Here is a 16321-nt window from a genome sequence, read left to right as displayed (position 1 = left end):
GAAGCGTTTATGTTGCTAACTCTGTTTTGCTTTACTGAGTTCCTTCTTTTGCCGTTGTTTGGTTCTGGCGGCGCTACAGATGTTGACAGACGCTTAGAATCGCCGCTAGCAGTCCATGATTATATAGTCAAAGATTGTTACATTTTAGAAAAATTAGAAGCACTAAATTAAATTATGAAAAGGTATTATATATTTGTGAAATATCTAGTAGAAAACAATTATTCTAACCTATTATTAACCTATTATTATTGAATATTTCACAAATACATGATATCTTTTCATAATTTAATTTAGTGCTTCTAATTTTTCTAAAATGTAATAAATCATTGTTTCGTAATATTATTGTTACATATTTTACAAAACTATGTTACCTGATACTGTCAATTTTTATATATATACTATCCGCTATACTACCCTAAGGGCTATCGCACACAAATTGACATAACTGCATATGCATAGCATAAGACCGTATGTACCAATGAGCATCGAGTATTAAGTCGCCATATTGGTGTTCGATGCTTAATATTCGATGCTCATTGGTCCATACGATCTTATGCTATGCATATGCAGTTATGTCAATTTGTGTGCGATAGCCCTAACTTTACTCGATTTATCGGACAGTATTGAGTTGTCATAAATCATGAAAATATTAGATGCTTGTACCTATCATATTTCTCGGCCCTAGTGAAACTAACTCGTACTTACTCCAACTCGAATTATCGTAAAGCCCATGTAACTTCGAGCGGAACTTTTCATTTTTCACTTTTCGCTCTATTGATTTTGCGTGAACTTTTTCATTGTTCACGCAATCAAATAACTCTATACGTGAAAAGCACAAATCACTAAACATGGTTCCAATATGATTTCAATATCGGCCAAATCAGATGTATCCATCGGCTGTAGAACATATAACCTTAAAAACATCGCTATAACCTTAGGACTGTTATGTGTCCTGTATCTCATCACAGCAGTAGCATAATATATTTCGTATTTATCATGTCATTAGATTTTCACGTTTCCGCCAGCACATTTCATGGCTAATGGCTCCTGTATACAGGACGCGGTAATGCTTGCCGCGCGGCGGAAGTCCGCGCGACAGCCAATCAATGCTGCTTTCCGTAATAACCTTCCAGCTCTTACAAAAAATACATATTGATTGGCTGTCGCGCGGACTTCCGCCGCGCGGCAAGCATTACTGTGTGCAGGAGCCATAACAAGTTCACGTGAAAAGTTTTACGTTTCTACGCTTCGCCGAGTTTAGTGATCACGGTTTACGTAAAACTTTTCACGTTTCTGTCCTAGGGGAAAAGTTACATGATCGCTACCATGATACGGGCATTATAGGGACTCTATCCGGAGCCAAATCAGGATGGATGGAATTAATCGCTGCGTGCTGTTGGCTGCTCTGCAACCTAACCTATCAGAGGGGAAGCAGCGGATCTGCGGTCGCACCGTGAATAGTTTTTGGGCACATATATTCGTCTCGAGTATTCGGGTGGTTTTGTCGCGCTCATTGCTGTGCGGGGCATCGAGAACATAGCGAGTAAAAGAGTCTGGTGTTATATTTCCTACAAAGAAGAGCGCAACGTCGACGCCGTTCGTCCGACGTTCGCTGATCACGGAACAAAGCTGGCTACTGCGTTTTCACGAGTTGTCTCTCGGCCGTCACTGCCTGTTATGCGGTGAACGTCGAAAGGTGAGTGCGCTCTTTTCTTTATATTCCGTAATTTTGTTTTGAAATTTTGCATTTTACGACGACTCTACTTTTTCTGACGTTTCGTTACTATAAAAGAAGTTATAGCGCATGAAACATGCGCTTTTCTTACGTTGTCACGATGAAATTTCTATTGGTAAACGAGTCGCGCAGTGTTGCAAATATGCATCAGTTTTAGTGGAACTCATGTAATCTTTGTTGTCGATTTCTCCTACAAATTTTTGTCCATGTGTAAGTTTTACATGTAAATATGTGATAACAATAATAATAAAGTGCATATTTCAACTCAAGTTGCACCGATAATTGCTCAATGATATCAAATTAGAATATCTTGGTATTTGCCTTATCTCACTTTAATATACATTTAGATTACATTATATATATCTTTGCTTGAAATTATGTTACAACTTATAATATGATTTATGAGATGCATGTAACATACGTATGTCTAATCAAATAACTTTATTTACAATGTTGAGTATTAATTTTGTTTTTTTATTTCTATAGAAATTATAATAGTACGTAGTAACAGTGACGCTCACTCGACAAACATATAGAAACAGAATGTCCGGACATAGAAGCAGTGGAGGAGCTGGAAGTCATCATGGAGGTCCTCCGGGCCTAAAGCAGATTGACTTAGATCAAATTTGGGGAGATTTACGTGAAGGCATAGAACAAGTTTATAATAGACAGTGTATGTCAAAGCCAAGATATATAGAACTATACACGTATCCTTTATATTGCAGAGAATATTTCTTTTTTGTTTTCTGTTCTGTATATAATCTAATCCTCACAAGAGATTTCCTTGCTACATTCTAAACTTTCTATAGACATGTATATGATTATTGCACAAGTGTTCATCAACAATTGACCAGGACATCGACCAAGAGTAAGAAAGGGCAAATTTCACAAGGAGGTGCACAATTAGTAGGATTGGAGCTATACAAGCGCCTGCGTGACTTTCTTAGGAATTATCTTATTAGTTTACTTAAAGTAAATATATAAGTGTTATGCTTTGTAAATATAAACAAAAGTGTCTTTAGATAAGATTGTTACAATATAAATAATTTTGTGTATAGCATGGAATTGACTTGATGGATGAAGATGTGCTACAATTTTACACAAGACAGTGGGAAGAATATCAATTTAGTAGTAAAGTGTTAAATGGTGTATGTGCATATCTCAATCGTCATTGGGTGCGCAGAGAATGTGAGGAAGGTCGAAAAGGGATTTATGAAATTTATCAATTAGCCTTGGTTACCTGGCGAGATAATTTATTTAAGCATTTGAACAAACAGGTATGAAAAAAGAATCTTTTTGCAAACACTAATTTGTACTTGATAAGTAAACATGTTTTGCTTCAGGTTACTAGTGCAGTGCTTAAATTAATCGTTCGAGAACGTAATGGAGAAACAATTAATACCCGACTAGTTAGCGGTGTCATCAATTGTTATGTGGAATTGGGTTTAAATGAAGAAGATCCAGGTGCTAAAGGACAAAATCTAACAGTGTATAAAGATTCCTTTGAAAATCAATTCCTTGAAGATACAGAACGTTTCTATTCCAATGAGAGTTTAAATTTTCTCAGACAAAATCCTGTAACAGAATATATGAAAAAAGTATGAGCATTGAACAAACATGTAAGAAATGTTTCTTAGACTATGTATATATATATTTTTTTTCTTTTTTTGTGTAGGCGGAACAGAGGTTATTGGAAGAACAAAAACGAGTTCGTGTTTACCTACATCAGACAACTCATGAACGATTAGCGAAAACATGTGAAAGAGTGCTTATTGAAAAACATCTGGATATATTTCATTCTGAGTTCCAGAATCTTTTGAATGCTGATAAAAATACAGATTTAGGTAGAATGTACCAACTAGTAGCGAGAATACCGAATGGCCTTGGAGAATTGAGAAATCTTTTAGAAACTCATATAGCTAATCAAGGGCTTGCGGCTATAGATAAATGTGGCGACTCTGCTGCTAATGTACATATTTTATTTAATGTAATTACAACTATACGAAACTTCTAATTTGAATATTAACAACTGTTTTTGTATTCAGGATCCAAAAGTTTATGTGAACACAATTTTGGAAGTGCACAAAAAGTATAATGCTTTAGTGCTTGTCGCCTTTAACAACGATAGCGGTTTTGTAGCAGCTCTGGATAAAGCTTGTGGTCGATTTATTAATGCTAATTCAGTTACAAGAGCAGCAAACAGTAGTAGTAAGTCACCTGAATTATTAGCAAAGTACTGTGACTTGTTATTGAAGAAAAGCAGTAAAAATCCAGAAGAAGCAGAACTTGAAGATACTCTCAATCAAGTCGTAAGTACATTTGTAATAAAGTATTTGTTTTTGTTCATGTTTTTCTGCAAAAGATATTTGTTAATTGTATTTATAATCTCATTTGTGTAGATGGTAGTATTTAAATACATCGAAGACAAAGATGTATTTCAGAAGTTCTATAGCAAAATGTTGGCGAAACGATTGGTACAACATATGTCTGCCAGTGATGACGCAGAGGCTTCCATGATCTCTAAGTTAAAACAAGCTTGTGGATTTGAATATACTTCAAAGTTACAACGCATGTTTCAGGTAGCTTTCCATAGTATATTAATTAGAAATTTAATTTCTAAATTAAAATTAATTAGATATTAACTAGAAATGCGAATTTCATGATTTTATCTAATATTTTATTAATGATTACTAACTTTTGTTATTAAAAATTATTCGAAGCATAAGTCAATGTGATTATAGCAGTCTCTTCACAGGATATTGGTGTATCAAAAGATCTAAACGAACAGTTCAGAAGACATTTGGTAAGATCTGCTGAACCATTGGATGTGGATTTCAGTATACAAGTTTTATCTTCTGGTTCATGGCCATTTCAACAATCCTTCACATTTTCTTTGCCGACAGAGGTAAAAAGCATTTGTCAAAACAAACTGATTGATCGATTGAACACTCAGAATTTCAGATGTTTATCAATTGCTCATTCATGATCCTTTATTCTTATCTTACAGCTAGAACGATCTGTACATAGGTTTACTACTTTCTACAGCTCACAACATAGTGGCAGAAAGTTAAATTGGTTATACAATATGTCTAAAGGGGAACTACATACTAACTGTTTTAAGAACAGGTACACATTGCAAGCCTCGACTTTCCAAATGGCAGTTTTGCTACAATATAATGGATCTACATCATGGACAATACAACAACTTCATTATGCAACACAGATAAAAATGGATTTTTTACTACAGGTAATGTAATAGTGAAAGTAGCAAAGTAACAAAAGATTTAAAGTTATGTTTTGCAGGTTATTCAAATACTTTTGAAAGCCAAACTTTTAACTGCAGCTAGCGATGATGTAGCTGAATTGACCCCGCTATCAACGGTAGAACTTTTTACGGGATACAAGAAGTATGTTTCTTTTACATGCATGTAATTAACTGTTATTAACAATTTATCTAATTATGTTATTTGTTTAATAGTAAGAAATTAAGGGTGAATATTAATATACCGATGAAAACGGAATTAAAAGTTGAACAAGAGACTACGCACAAACACATAGAAGAAGACAGAAAACTTTTAATTCAGGCAGCGATCGTTAGAATTATGAAAATGCGGAAAGTATTAAAACATCAACAATTGGTAGCAGAAGTTTTGAATCAATTAAGTTCTAGATTCAAGCCAAGAGTGCATGTTATTAAGGTATTTATTAATTAAATTTTCTTTCTACAAAAGATTATTATTTTCAGGAGCCTTTAACTATAAATATGTGTAAAAATATTGTTTTATATATTATTAATATAATATATATTTAATATAATATATATTTAATATAATATATATTTAATATAATATTAATTCTTTCTTAAAAGGATGGATTCTATTTTTCAGAAATGTATAGATATTTTAATTGAAAAAGAGTATTTGGAGCGCACAGAAGGTCAAAAAGATACTTATAGCTATCTGGCATGATCAGTCGATTTAGGACAACGATACAGCAGCAACCATATATGCATAATAAAGAGAACCTTACATTATCATTGCTACACACGTATCATACTATTTATTTAAGTCTCGAAGTTAATTCTCGTGCTTTTTTTTCTGTACATGGATGCCTTTGTACATTATTGTCCTTCTGGTCGCATTTAAAGTCTGGGGTTATATATGTATATATATATATATATATATATATATATATATATATATATATATACATACACACACTCACACACACACACACACACATATATATATACACACACATACATACACACACATATATATATATATATATACACACACGTGCGTGCGCGCACGCGCATTCACATACATACATATGTATATATATACATATGTGTGTGTGTGTGTATGTGTGCTGTTAGCAAAATTATTTCTCTTAATTATTATGAAATGTTAAGTGTGTTACTATCTGTGCTGTTTTTCATATAAAGTGGAGCTTTTTGTAATGTCGCAGAGTACAGGGTGTAATCAATTAATTAATCAGAGATTTTTTAATTATCTATAGAAAATTATAAAATAATAAAAACATATTTATGCTTTTAATTTGTTGCTGATGTATATTTTCAGTTTTAGAAAATTAGAATGTTAAAGCATTATTTTTCATGAAGTAAAAGATGTGCGAAATAATGGAGAAAATTAAGACCATGTTATGTCTAATGTTACATCAAAAAGATCATTGTAAATTGTAATCAATTATATAAAGAAGTCATAACATGACAATAAGATATATAAGAAAATTTGTAAAAAATTTTGTGAGCGCATAGATAGTAATGCATTTTAGCAAATCTATCTCTCATGACAGACAATTTTAAGACCAGAAAATTTTATGTTAATGAATACAAATCTATCACTGCAATCTAGCAATTTTTTGTTTCCGCATAGAATATAATTTCGTCTCTTAAGTGGTCCTAGACAAAATATTTGTTAGAAAAATATAAGTCAGACATACATTATAATAATTTCCTATTAAAGATCTAAAATACGTTAATATTAATATAAATACATATAACTCACTAATTACGAGATCATTAAAAAAATGCGGAACGTCCTCGAGAGGTAATGATCTCGTTTATATCTTTGAGTTAAAGTAGAGTTTGAAATCAATATGTCGATTAATTTCCAAATTATTAATCACGAATAGAAACTTGTTTAGATTTTTATAAAATTTATTACTGCAGTAGTTTGAAATGTTTGATATTCGAAGTACAATAACAATAATAAATGTCTGTGGCATATATAACTAAAAAAAGCAGACACGAATGGTGCTTAATGAATCTTGCACTCAGTGCCCTCAATAGAAATCGGTGTAGCAAATCCAGTAACTTTAAAGGCTTGAAGATGTACGATTATTTCGAGGTTGTGTTTTAAAATTCAATATGCATAAAAACAAATGCGACTTTAGAAAATTTTAAGTGTGTATGTATGTACACACACACACACACACGCATATATATATATATATGTATGTATGTATGTTCAAATAGTAAAAACATTTTCCCATAGCATATTGTCAATGATAAAAAGGCTGATGAGAAAGAAAAATAAATTGAGAATTACTGTAATTAAATTGTATTACTAAATTGTAATACTTGTCTGTGAGACAAGTGATAACATCACGTATTTAGCTACAGAAAAACACACGAACAAACAAAAACATATTAATGTATTTTATTAAATAAAATGTATTATGAATTCAAATTATAAAACTATTAAACGTAATGTACTCACAAGCTAGGTTGTGCAGAGGGATATTGACTATATCACGCAGTCTTTATCCATATTCTTGTGATATTCATTATTATTTAATATTGCTGTTTGCAAATAAGAAATCTTAATAAATTTCTTTTGCAAATAAGTTTAATCACTTTTGTAAATGTAGACGTGCGATAGTACATCATCTAGGCTAAGGAATTTAGACTAAATTCCCCCTCCTTCCCATTACAGAAATATTTTCTAATCTATATTTACTCTTCAATAAAATTTCATCGACGCTTTTTGACGAGTCCGCATATGTCTTTAAACTCGAAAAATCCATCGCAAGGCATTTTTTATGTCAGATCCATAAGAACAAATAATTAATTTATATACAACGTAAATTAATCTTTTAATTGTGCAGTTATACCTTATGATTTATTTCTTCACAAAACAGGAATTATATAAATAAATTAGACAAAATATTTAAAGTTATTAAAAGTAAAGAAACTTGAATTTGATACAATCACAACGGGAGAAAAATATGCATTTTTACTGATAACTTTAAATTGTAACTTTTTTATAAGTTTGACTCACAGGTCTTCCTATAAACATTGAATAATTGTTTATATCAACATTTCAATGTTGATATAAATAAAGCATTTTTCAAATAAAAATATGATGTCAAATGTATATTCTATAGGGAAAAACTTCGGAATCAACTTATATCTATCGTTATATCCTGTTTGTATGCGAGAAAATAATTGTCGCGTGTACCCCAAATATAAGATTTCTAATGCGACTGCCAGTAATTTTATTTTTTTATAACTGTGTTAAAAAATCTGCAAATTCTATAGTTTATTTGAATAAATACATTTGTTATTTTATATGAAACTGATCAATTGCTGTGATTATGAAGTGAAACATAATGTTGATGTCAAATCATATACAGAAAAGTTTCATGAAATAAACAAATCTATACTGAAAAAGTATAGAATATCTAAATCCAGTGATATGCGTAATTTTAATACATAATGTGTGAAATACATGTACACACACATATATACACACGCATCTAACACGCACCTATATATACATACACATACACACACACACAGGTGCTATATACAAGCTTTCTGCAAAAAGATGTATATCAATTAATATGTGCTGTAATATAATATTGTAAGATATAAATGGCTATGAAATGGAATTAATTTCATCTTTCACAATGTATGAATAGTAACAGTTATTCAATAAATGTTTTATATACATCTCAGAGTTACTAAGGTTTCCACTCCAGTAATTTCGTAAAGTCTGCTCCTGTTAAATGTATTTTCCCACTTGCTATTAAATATATCTGTAAAACAAAATAATTGTAAAAATTAATTATAACATTTTATAGATAAAGAATATATATATATAAAATAATACGTACATTTTGTTGTTTTAAATTATCTATGAGCAGTATTTGTTTTCTAAATGCTTGCACTAATTCCATTTGCTGTTTTTCTAAATTTTGTATGGCTAAATTTTTATCTTCTTGTAATTTTTTAATTTGATTCCTTAATCCCTAAAAAATACACATTTTATATATATATATATATATATATATATATATATATATATATATCCTGATAGCAAAATATCAGCAATATGCCGGCAGACTGACGGCAAATTCGATCAAAGGGTTATAGCAGATTGGCATCAACTGTATACACGTTATACCCACAATCTGCTAGTAGCGCCTGTCAAAATCATTTGACGGCAGACTGATCGCAGAAAATGTACAGATCCTGCCGTGTGCAGACTGACGGCAGATTGGCGGCAGAAACGCAACAGATCCTGCTGTGTGCAGTTTGACGGCAGATTGGTGGCAAAAACGCACCCAGGCAACACAAAATATTTATAAAACACATTTACAAAATATTTATAAAATTTGATTATTTTATAAATACTTACCAAAATATTTTATAAATATTTTTGTGACCTTAGATTCAATAGATCATAAATACTCTCTCTTATCATAAATATTATAAAAATATTTATTAAAATACATTTATATATACTTTTCTCTTTTCCTGAATTTTTCTTAAATTTTTCACTTTATTGTTTCACACGTTACTTAATTTAATTTAAATTGTACTTCGAAAATTTACTTACCATTGCTGAGATTCGAACCTGAGACCTTTGGCTTTTGAGTCGTTTACCTTAGCTACTACACCACTGTCACTTTGATTAAGAGACTCTTCCTTGATGTACTAGAAAGACGAAGATGAAGGACATAAAAATGGCAGGATCTGCTACGTTTTTGCTGCCAATCTGCCGTCAGACTGCACGCGGCATGATTTGGTGCGTTTCTGTTACCAATCTACTGTCAGACTGCATGCGGCATAATTTGGTGCGTTTCTGCCGCCAATTTGTCGTCAGACTGCACACGGCAGGATCTGCTCTGTTTCTGTCATCAATCTGCCGTTAGATTGCTAAATAGGTTCTATTTAAATTCTGCTATCAGTCTGCTATCAAATCTGTTTAACAGATCTTGTCTAAACTGCTGGCATTCTGTTGAAATAATTTTATACAGAGCCCGTAACAATTCTACCTACAAAACCTGCAACAAGCGTTTGGCAAACTGTTTCCAGCAGACTTGGCTATTATGGCTCCTGCACACAGGACGCGGTAATGCTTGCCACGCGGCAGAATTTCGCGCGACAGCTAATCAATATGTTGTTTTTCCGTAAGAGCTCGAAGGTTATTATGGAAAGCAGCATATTGATTGGCTGTCGCGCGAACTTCTGCCGCGCGGCAAGCATTACTGCGTCCTGTGTGCAGGAGCCATTAGGATATAGGTCGTCTGCCAAATCATCGTTCTCAAACTTCGCGAGAGCGTAAAACGAATTGAGGTGGGAAGTACTATACCGCCCTTATAGAAAAGTATCACTGGCTGTAATAAATTGGCCAGTAATAAATAGTAATTTTATTACTTATACGAGTAATAAAATTATTGAACGACAGTAATTATCACTGGCCAAATTATTACTTATCAGTATTACATTTCTATAAGGGCGTTTTACGATAATTTTAAATGCTATAACTTCCGAGATATTAATTTTAGAAAATTTGGTGAAAAAGAGGAGCGCTTGAGTCGCTGGAATCACGTAAGCTCTAGCACGGCTTAAAAGTGATCTAGAGGCCTGTTCTTTGTAACTCTAGATTACTGCTGAACTAGTGTAGTAAGTTAAAGAAAACGTATATTTGTCTCACTTCAATATATTGCACTAGTTCAACAGTAGCTACAAAGAACAGGCCTTAGGATATCCTATGTGTTCCTGTTACGTGTGCGTGCATGTGTGCGCGTACACGTGTGTGTATACATGTGTGTATATCAGTGATGCCATTTGTAAGGCCGGACTCTAACGTGTAGGGGGTATACGCATCAAGTAAACGACCGTGTCATGTGTAAATAGTGGGCGGCACACACACGTACACGACCGGCGTAACGCTGTCGTATATCGTGTGACTCGCACACGATGACACGTCACTCACACACTACTGCCTGTAGATGAGGCACAAGTAGCACGGAGTGGCGGAAGGGGCTAGTGGTATACGATCGTCAGACGGCTGGAGAAGGAATAGTGACGGGCGTCGCGGCGATCTTCCATCCTCTATCGCAACGTAAGAGCGAGAAAGATAGCATTATGAGACGTGGCGGCCAGAAATGCCGTCCTAAAATACGTGTGACGCACACTAATAGCGAATTCGGTAGCTTGCACTAGTGCGCACTGAGTGCGCGCTAAGGCTTGTTTACAGTACATTCTTATAATATTTAAGATCGTGTCTTAAATTCATATTTAAAAACATTTTAGCTAATAAAATGATTCGTACGGATGTTATACATATCATATTACTGGTTAAAAATATTTCAGAATCATTTAAATATATTAACATGCTATGAATGAGCCTCAGTGCGCACTAGTGCAAGCAACCGAATTCGCTATAAGAAAACGCTCGACTTATACTGTCTCGTCTATACGTGAGGAATACGCGATGTCCCGATAATTGTTTCGCTCGCACGAACGTCCATGCATTTTTTATTGTTAGCAAGGAAATTACTGTAATGTAAAAGGAGATTTTGGGGAAGGGTTTTCAGGAAATTGTGTAACATTAAAATTAAAAATACTTTACTTCGACAACCTATACAAGCGCTGTATTGTTGCAGTATTCTATATTGTGATTCAATATTCTATATTAAAATAAACCTAATATTTATTTTTTTTAAAGAGCAGCTATTAAGAAACACTTATCAAAGCCTTTCCCCAAGATCTCCTTTTACATTATAGTAATTTTCTTGCTAACAAGAAAAAATGCATGGACGTTCGAGCGAGCGAAACAGTCGTCGAGACACCGCGTATTGCTCACGTATAGACGAGACTGTAAGTCGAGCGTTTTCTTAGTGTGCGTCACACGTATTTTACGACGGCATTTCTGCCCACGACGTCTTATAGTGCTATCTCTCTCGCTTTTATCTCTGTGATAGAGGATGGAAGATCGCCGCGACTTCCACCCTTTCTAAGCGTCCGACGATCGTATACCGCTAGCCCCATTCGCCGCTCCGTGCTGCTCGTGCCTTACCTACAGGCAGCAGTGTGTGAGTAACGCGTCATCGTGTGCGAGTCACACGGATATACGGACGGCATAAATGCCGGTGCGTGTACACTCAAGGCAAGTATGGTGTCCCTCGGCGGACTCGTATACGGCTGTCAAACAGTGGAAAGCGACAACAGGCATATACGGAAGGAGTACTGTACGTCTTGCGTACAACGTGAGAGAAGCGAAGAAGCAACGTAAGGGAAGTGGTGGGAGACATTCCGATGTTGCATCCTTATCGCACATCGTCCGATCGAAAGAGAAAACATCAGCAGCGTTACCAGTTGTTAGTGGTGTCCTCAATAGATGTCTCACTCACTCAACACTTGAATGCAGAGAATATGAGCGAGACAGCTATAGGGATACGCGCTGTCTCTATAGGTATCTCGCTCGCTCTAATATCCATGTATCATGTTTTCATTTTTTCTCCTTAGCAGAAATGCACGTTGTGCCGATGAATGACATTGAACGACAAAATTTAACTTTTTTGTTGTTGTACGAATGTGAATAGTCATTTTCGATATATTTTTGCCCGCTGAGTACAAATCCTTAATCCAAATGATAGACATATTTCGTCAAAAGGTTGTTAAGATGCGTCCGCATGTAGTATTGAGATATTAAGATCTTTACGAATTAAGATCTTTAAGAATGAATTTTGCCGGCATATGAAAAAAATCATCTGATGCTATAAACATTTCAGTAATATTGCCGCATATTCTGATGTCAATGGTAATGAACAAAAACATTTCACAATTTGATACATCCTACGGAATGGAATAAATTTTTTTCTTCGTAAATTTCATGATAACCATCAGTATAGATATATCAGTATATAACGATAAAGTATAGACTTTTCTTTGCAATTTTAAAAAGAGGCAGATTTTTTTCGCAGAATTTCCACATATCTAAGGGCGCGATCCATTGCACGCTGCAAACGCTTCGAAGTCTAAGCACTCAAAGTTACCTATGCATTTCTTTTAAATCGCTTAAGACCGGGAATACAATAGTAGTAAGATTTAAACATTAAGAAATTAAACAATCCTAGTCGACTTTTACGAGAATAATCGATGAGGTTTGCCAATTTCTCATGATTAAAGCTTATTACACTTATTGTGTTCTCGTGCTAATTGGACATACTGTACTAGGTGGAATAAATTCTTTTCATAAACCTTATGATAAAAATTGTAAAATATCGTTTTTTTTACAAATTAAAAAAAAAAAAACTAATAATGTTATAAGGCTCTTGTAAAAATCAATTTAATTCTAAATATAAACAGTAGGCATGTAAGAGCTGATTTTTCGCTGGTTCGTGTTATGTAGGTTTAATATAAACAAATAATTAATACAAATCTTCTATAAATATCACGTACGTTAGGTCCTCGATTCGGACCTTTTTCAGCGTAGAAAAGGAGTATAGAACAGAATACAATATAAATGTCGCAAATTTTGCGTGAAGCAAAGTAAGAAGTCAATGAAATCAAAAAGCTGTAGACCCCTTTATTATTGGACTGCCTCCATATCTATTACCTTCAAAAGCAAGAAAGTCTCTTCAAGAAAAACTTGCTTTAATTGAAAACTTGTATTAATTGTTTCTTTATCAGGACCTTGAATAAGTTCTCGCTGTTTCCAACATATGGCGTTACTAGAACTGCGTGCGTTTAAGATGGTAACGCATCTATAAGGAAGTACTATAAGCAAGCTTGAAATTCAGTGTATGTCATTTCGCCGAAGTGTAAACAACTTTTTTTTTCATAGTGTTAAATATGTCGAGTTTTGTGCCAAAAAAAAAAGAGTATTTGCGGGGAATTTTACTGCACTACTTTATTCAAAAAAAAATCTGCAGCTGAAGCACACAAAATTCTTGTTGAGACTTACGGCGACCATGCTCTGTCAGAAACAACATGCAGAGATTGGTTTAGACGCTTCAAAAATAATAATTTTGATGTTGAAGATAAAGAACGTTCTGGCGCATCGAAAAAGTTTGAAGACGAAGAATTGGAGGTATTACTTTATGAAAACTCATGTCAGAACTAGCTGAACTTATAGAATCATTAGGAGTTGATCACACAACAGTTTCGAAACGTTTGAAAGTATTAGGAATGATTCAAAAGCAAGGACATTGGGTGCCGTACGAGCTGAGAGGCGTCGAACAGCGTCTTTTCATGTATGAACAGCTGCTTCAACGACAGAAAAGGAAAGGTTTTTCGCATCGTATCGTGACTGGCGATGAAAAGTGGATACACTACGATAAGCGTAGAAGATCGTGGGGTAAGCTCGGCCATGCATCAACATCATCGGCAAAGCTGAATATCCATGGTTCGAAACTTCTGCTCTGCATTTGGTGGGATCAGCTGGGTGTAATTTATTATGAGCTGCTCAAACTGAACGAAACCATCACGGGAGATCGCTATCGACTACAATTGATGCGTTTGAGCCGAGCATTGAAGGAAAAACGGCCGCTATACGAGCAGAAAGACGACAAAGTGATTTTGCAACATGACAACGCTCGGTCACATGTTACACAACTCAGCGGGCAAAAATACATCGAAAACCTATTTGGAAATGCTTAAATGGGAAGTCCTACCACACCCGCCGTATTCACCAGACATTGCCCCTTCCGATTATCACTTGTTCTGATCGATAGCACATGACCTGGCTGAGCAGCACTTTCATTCTTATGAAGATGCCAAAAAATGAGTCGACTCTTGGATAGTCTCAAAAGACGTGTCGTTTTTCCGACGTGGAATTCAAATGCTGAAAGATGGAAAAAAATAGTGACCAGCGATGGACAATACTTTCAGTGACGTTTTTTACGACTTTTTTAAATAAAGCATTAATTTTCACGAAAAATCAGCGAGAACTTATTTAAGGTCCTAATACATTAAACCTACATAACACGAACCAGCGAAAAATCGGCTCTTACATGCCTACTGTTTATATTTAGAATTAAAAATTAATTTTTACAAGAGCCTTATAACATTATTAGTTCTTTCTTTTTTTTTTAATTTGTAAGAAAACAACGATATTTTACAATTTTTATCATAAGATTTATGAAAAGAATTCATTCCACCTAGTAGAGTATGTCAAATTAGCACGGGAACACAATAAGTGTAATAAACTTTAAGTCATGAGAAATTGGCAAACCTCATTTGATAATTCTTGTAAAAGTCGACTAGGATTGTTTAATTTCTTAATGCTTAAACCTTACTACACCTATTGTATTCCCGGTTTTAAGCGATTTAAAAGAAATGCATAGGTAATTTTGAGTGCTTAGACTTCGAAGCGTTTGCAGTATGCAATGGATCGCGCCCTTAGATATGTCGAAACTCTGCGACAAAAATCTGCCTCTTTTTAGAATTGTAAAGAAAAATCTATACTTTATGTTTATACTGATATACCTATACTGATGGTTATCATGAAATTTACGAAGAAAAAAATTTATTCCATTCCGTAGGATGTATCAAATTGTGAAATGTTTTTGTCCATTACCATTGACATCAGAATATGCGGCAATATTACTGAAATGTTTATATCAGATGATCAGATGATTTTTTTCATATACCGGCAAAATTCATTCTTAAAGATCTTAATTCGTAAAGATTTTAATATTTCAATGTTACATGCGGACGCATCTTAACGACCTTTTGACGAAATATGTCTATCATTTCCGATGTATTTTTTTTTTTTTAATGTAACGCGGTAACCAAATTTGGATTAAGGATTTGTACTCAGCGGGCAAAAATACATCGAAAATGACTATTCACATTCGTACAACAACAAAAAAGTTAAATTTTGTCGTTCAGTGTCATTCATCAGCACAACGTGCATTTCTGTTAAGGAGAAAAGAGGAAAGCGTGATACATGGATATTAGAGCGAGCGAGATACCTATAGAGACAGCGCCGTATCACTATAGCTGTCTCACTCATATTCTCTGCATTCAAGTGTTGAGTGAGTGAGACAGCTATTGAGGACACCACTAACAATTGGTAACGCTGCTGATGTTTTCTCTCTCGATCGGACGACGTTCGATAAGGATGCAACATCGGAATGTTTCCCACCACTTCCCCTACGTTCCTTCTTCGCTTCTCTCGCGTTGTACGTAAGACGTACAGTACTCCCTCCGTTTATGCCTGTTGTCGCTTTCGATTGTTTGACAGCAGTATACGGGTCCGCCGAGGGACACCATACCTGCCTGTGAGTGTACACAGTCGCTTACTTGTAAAAATTGCATAT

At 34.3% G+C, this 16321-nt stretch overlaps 2 protein-coding genes across 4 annotated transcripts in view; one reads left to right on the top strand and one right to left on the bottom strand.

The window, feature by feature from the left end:
- Positions 1 to 2161: 2161 nt before the first annotated feature.
- Positions 2162 to 16321, bottom strand: part of LOC116844957 (girdin) — a 34476-nt gene continuing 20316 nt past the window's right edge. The window contains exons 5-7 of one of the 3 annotated variants that reach the window (XR_004378164.1): positions 8879 to 9013; positions 3138 to 8800; positions 2162 to 2335 (exon numbers count right to left, since the gene is read on the bottom strand). Coding sequence is in view for 2 of the 3 variants with exons in the window: in XM_032817145.1 (XP_032673036.1) it covers positions 8726 to 8800; positions 8879 to 9013 (210 nt within the window). In the remaining variant the exon portion in view is untranslated. Of the gene's footprint in view, positions 8801 to 8878; positions 9014 to 16321 lie in introns of all 3 variants that reach the window. The other 2 variants (XM_032817145.1, XM_032817146.1) reach the window with 2 other exon arrangements.
- Positions 2244 to 7449, top strand: LOC116844956 (cullin-1). The gene is made up of 12 exons (XM_032817143.1): positions 2244 to 2442; positions 2545 to 2707; positions 2794 to 3012; positions 3079 to 3333; positions 3411 to 3704; positions 3781 to 4044; positions 4135 to 4314; positions 4491 to 4640; positions 4743 to 4982; positions 5039 to 5142; positions 5214 to 5433; positions 5623 to 7449. Exons 1-12 carry the CDS (start codon positions 2279 to 2281, stop codon positions 5701 to 5703), a joined length of 2334 nt encoding a protein of 777 aa, XP_032673034.1. The 5' UTR covers positions 2244 to 2278; the 3' UTR covers positions 5704 to 7449.

Source organism: Odontomachus brunneus, unplaced genomic scaffold, assembly GCF_010583005.1.
Source record: "Odontomachus brunneus isolate Ranch 3 - 2012 unplaced genomic scaffold, Obru_v1 Obru_scaffold_048, whole genome shotgun sequence".
Classification (NCBI taxonomy): domain Eukaryota; kingdom Metazoa; phylum Arthropoda; class Insecta; order Hymenoptera; family Formicidae; genus Odontomachus; species Odontomachus brunneus.
Note: the sequence above shows the minus strand (reverse complement) of the source record. Positions and strands in the feature narration are given on the sequence as shown.

Excerpts from the sequence above, each read along its gene's own strand:
- LOC116844956 (XM_032817143.1), top strand. The coding sequence starts at position 2,279 with ATGTCCGGACATAGAAGCAGTGGAGGAGCTGGAAGTCATCATGGAGGT. Across the intron at positions 4,045-4,134 it reads AAGATACTCTCAATCAAGTC|ATGGTAGTATTTAAATACAT; the intron begins GTAAGTACATTT and ends TCATTTGTGTAG. Across the intron at positions 4,983-5,038 it reads AAATGGATTTTTTACTACAG|GTTATTCAAATACTTTTGAA; the intron begins GTAATGTAATAG and ends TATGTTTTGCAG.